This window comes from Typha angustifolia, chromosome 7 (genome assembly GCF_048772165.1).
Source record: "Typha angustifolia cultivar Huaian chromosome 7, ASM4877216v1, whole genome shotgun sequence".
NCBI lineage: Eukaryota > Viridiplantae > Streptophyta > Magnoliopsida > Poales > Typhaceae > Typha > Typha angustifolia.
The window spans coordinates 7,022,449-7,026,524 of NC_133245.1; the positions used below are offsets into that span (position 1 = coordinate 7,022,449).

A 4,076-nucleotide genomic window follows, 5' to 3' on the forward strand; every position below is an offset into this window, starting at 1 on the left:
ATTAAAACTAAATTTTAAATTAAAAAATAAAATAATTTAAAGCTATTCAATATTTTATCAAATATCACAATAGAGCGAAAAATATTTTAATTATTGATAAAATATGTTACACTCTAAACTTCAAAATTAGCATTTTAATAATTTATATGCTTCTATTAATTTTAATCTGTTAACAATATTTTATTAAAATTAATAATAATAGCTATTATTATTAGACAATTATGATATTTTAAAAAGTTTTAGTGATAAATACGCAAACGACCAAAAAAAGAAAGCTAAGCCAAACGGGAGAAGATTGTCGGAATCACATACAGCAGGAAAAGTTATGATACATCCGTTTATTAAACGAATACTCCCAATCAAAATCTGCCAAGTTTGTCGATGTAATAATTTTCTGCAACTAAACATGCAGAGGCTCCTCCAGAGATCCAGTGAAGGTGAAGACAAAAGAGAAAAGGCCACAATGCAACCGTTTGGCAACGCCAAGTCTCGAAGCAACCTACTAACTACCTTTCGTTCCCACCTCCCCTTCCTTCCTCCTTCCCTCCTACTCTGAACTCTCTTTGTACACCCTTTCCTCTTCTTCTTCTCATCTTCCCCGCTACTCTTCTCTCTCCCTCTACCTCAGTCACTCTCTTAGATTCTAATCTATGCACGAAGCAAACCCTAAGCACCGGCGCTCCCCGCTCTCTTCAGCTGCCGCCGGCAGGATTCGCCGGCGGTGCACCCCAATCCTTCTCTCCCAGCGTCAGCCCAAGCCTCGGAATCCAAAGAAACTTCTTCACCGCTCCGCCTCCGAGCCCATTCTCTGGACCGTCCCATCCCCCGATCGCCGTGGAGGGCCGTCGGAGACCCCCCCGATCGATCAACCGGAGCCCCTCCCCCGTTTCCACACCTTCACCGATGTTCTTTCCCCGTTCTCCTCCCCTTCCTCTCCTGATCCTTTTAGAGTAAGTTTCGAATCGTGTGTTTGAAATTTGTAGACCCTGGAGTGGGTTTGAATTGAATTGGGAGGTGGGGTTGGGGCATGCAGGAGGAGGCGAAGGTGGTGGTGAGCGTGACGGTGGAGGGGAGCCCGGGGCCAGTGCGGGCGATGGTGCGGCTAGCGGGCAGCGTGGAGGAGGCGATCGCGGCGGTGGTCGAGAGGTATGGGAGGGAAGGGCGGAGCCCGAGATTGGATCCCGCGGCTGCCAAGGCATTCCAGCTTCACCACTCCTATTTCTCCCTCCAAAGTAAGCCCTCTACTCTTTTTTCTTCTTTACCTAATTATTTGAATCTTGTTCATCATTTATTTGTTTAATGCAAATCTGGAATTCCTGGGGAGAAAGCGGAACTTCTAAATATAGGATGGAAAATAATAATGAAATGGGGGATTTCTTCTTTCTACCCAGCAATCCTCATTAAGTGGTGTTTATTGTTGTCACAGCTCCCATTTCCCCAATTATAATTGTCCAAGTAATATAATCCTTATAGATAAGAACATTTGGCTAATTTAGGCTAAATTTTTTCCTCTGAGTATCAAATCCTCAATAATACACATTAGTGTGATGCTTTTCTGGAACTCATTTCTTTACTATATCATTGTTTGTCTTCATTATGGATGAAAATCCTAGTCCAACACATTCACAGATCTCATGAATTATTCATATTGTGTTGGTGTTAGAGAAAGATGTAGAAATCCTTCTATAAGTTATGGATTGTAGTAACGTCAAGGATCATTGGTGCCTTAATTGGAAAGGCCTATAAAAGAAGATTGAGTAGTGTGCTTCACTACATGCAGGTGATGAAGTCCAGTAGGAAGAATCATTGAAGAATTGTAGTGCATATGTTACACCACTATATCATTTCCTGATAGTCCTGTACAGAAGTAGTGATATTCAAAATTAGACATTTTCTGGCGTGAAATGGAGAGGACTGTTTATGAATACTCTTTATGCAACCATATGCTGAGGGGAAGCGGCATAGCTAAATTTATGTGTAGTGTCACGATTCTTACTCATTATTGGCCAGTCTAATACCCACGTAGCAGTAAGCATGTGAGTTTGCATGCACCAACAGCCAGGGGCAAACACAGAGGATTTAAACTTCACAACTTGGTAATTCTTATGACAGTGCAGAATTAATCTTGTGATGGAACTATATCCTCAGGTCCGTAGTTGTATACATTCACCAGTCATCAAAGTGATTTTTAACAGTGGAAGCACCACTAACTCCTTAATTTTGTTAATTTTAGAGTTAATTTCCAGAATTTAGTAATTTTTGTGCTGTGTAGAGTTCATTTTCCAGCCCATAGAAGGTTAACTTTGGTATTCCTGTGTGTTTGCTCTTTTGGATCTTCCATCTACTATATGTATTTATTTTGATGAACTCCTTTCACATTTACACTAGTGCCTCTCCTGACCAACCGTATTAATTGAACTGCCTATTGAAAGTGATATCCCAGACCTTGCAGATTTTTGGGTAATTATACCCTACAATGTTTCTGTTTAATATAGAACCTTTATTTCAATAAGCAAAGTTGATCAACATAGTGAAATCAAATTCTACAATTTTCATAGAGATTAGAGTCCAACTTTCAGCGTCAGATATTATGCTTATACAGTTACAGAAGAAGGTCCATATTGTACCCATATATCTATGTAACATAGAACATGTTATTTTAATAAGCAAAGTTGATCTACTATTTATTTGCCGCATTTTATTTGGGCAGACAAAATTCTTCAACTTAAAGTTGGACTTTCCTGGCAGGTTTAAATAAAAGTGACAAAATTGGAGAAGTCGGGGGCAGGAGCTTCTTTCTTCGGAAGAATAACGGAACCAATAGCTTCATGTTTGAAAGAGAAGCAAGTGAAAGTGAAATGATGCTCTTTAATGGCAGATCTCTAGCAGTCAGCCCAATCCACTTCTTCCTCTCCTTTATTGCGAAAAGGTTAAACAAGATTGGGAGACGAACTAGGAAACTTTGGAGTGTTGTGACTTGTATTGGCTGTGTGTGATGAGCACAGTGATTTGCCGACCTGTGCCGACAAATCCTGCACGGAGTGTGTTCATATTGAAAATGTGTCGATAGATATGCCAAACATAACCTTAGTTCAAAGTTGTATACGATAGATTAGGGTTACCTTACAGTATTTGCCATGATTTAACTGTTCAAAATAGTAACAGGAATCTGGCAATTCCATGATTGGCTGATTTTTGTGGCTGATCATATATGTGAATGGTGAACAATATGATACTTCAACATGCTGTTGTATAGTATATACAGTTGATTCCTTTTTATTATACATTTCTTATATATGTAGATGTATGTACATGTATATTTATGTGTAAAGTGTCTGCATACACTTATATACGGTGTATCTCTGAAAGACATGAGCTAATATATTGTGAATGCTCTTCATTATTAGATTTGAATCTCGTAAGCAAATGTTTCATCGTGATTTCTCATTGTTTCCATGCTATACTTTTGAATATTATTATGAAGAGAACTTCTGTTCTATTTTGAGATGAGGATTAAGGGCAATGCCAAAAGCAATGAATGTTTCAGTCTTGGTATTCTTTTACACTATCTCCTTATATTAGTATAATAATTAAACAACAGCTTCCATCAATGCTAGTTTACTTATACCTAATTTTTCTTTCCTCTTATTTTATACCTCCAGATTATTTCAAATTAATAAGAATAAAATTAATATATTTGCCCTCGAGATGACATGTCTCATTGACCACCAAGTTCTTTTTGTTGACCCACTCGCCCTTTGTTGTCTCCAGCAAGATTATTCCAGCACTAGATTTGGTGCCGCTATCTCCCACAAGTATAAGTAATATTCTTTTCTGATATGAGCTCACTTTGTTCGTCGTGCTATAATTTTTTACCTACATCCTTCATGCGTGAGATCATTAATGTTATGAAATTTATTTGTATCCTTTAATAGTATTCAATGCGGTTTAATTCAATGCGGACTTATTACTATGCAGTGTGAATTTACAATTATACACTGAGGACTTATTTCTATGTAGTTCAAATTTAATATGTTGTATATTTAACTTATCATTAGTACTATGTATTGCATTGC

At 38.0% G+C, this 4,076-nt stretch overlaps 1 protein-coding gene across 1 annotated transcript; it reads left to right on the forward strand.

Annotated features, from left to right (window-relative positions):
- The first annotated feature begins 487 nt into the window (after nt 1–487).
- On the forward strand, nt 488–3,279 carry LOC140764048 (uncharacterized protein At4g22758). The gene is made up of 3 exons (XM_073102499.1): nt 488–950; nt 1,034–1,232; nt 2,749–3,279. The coding sequence occupies exons 1-3, from the start codon at nt 651–653 to the stop codon at nt 2,994–2,996; spliced, it is 747 nt and encodes a 248-aa protein (XP_072958600.1). The 5' UTR covers nt 488–650; the 3' UTR covers nt 2,997–3,279.
- The last annotated feature ends 797 nt before the right edge of the window (nt 3,280–4,076 follow it).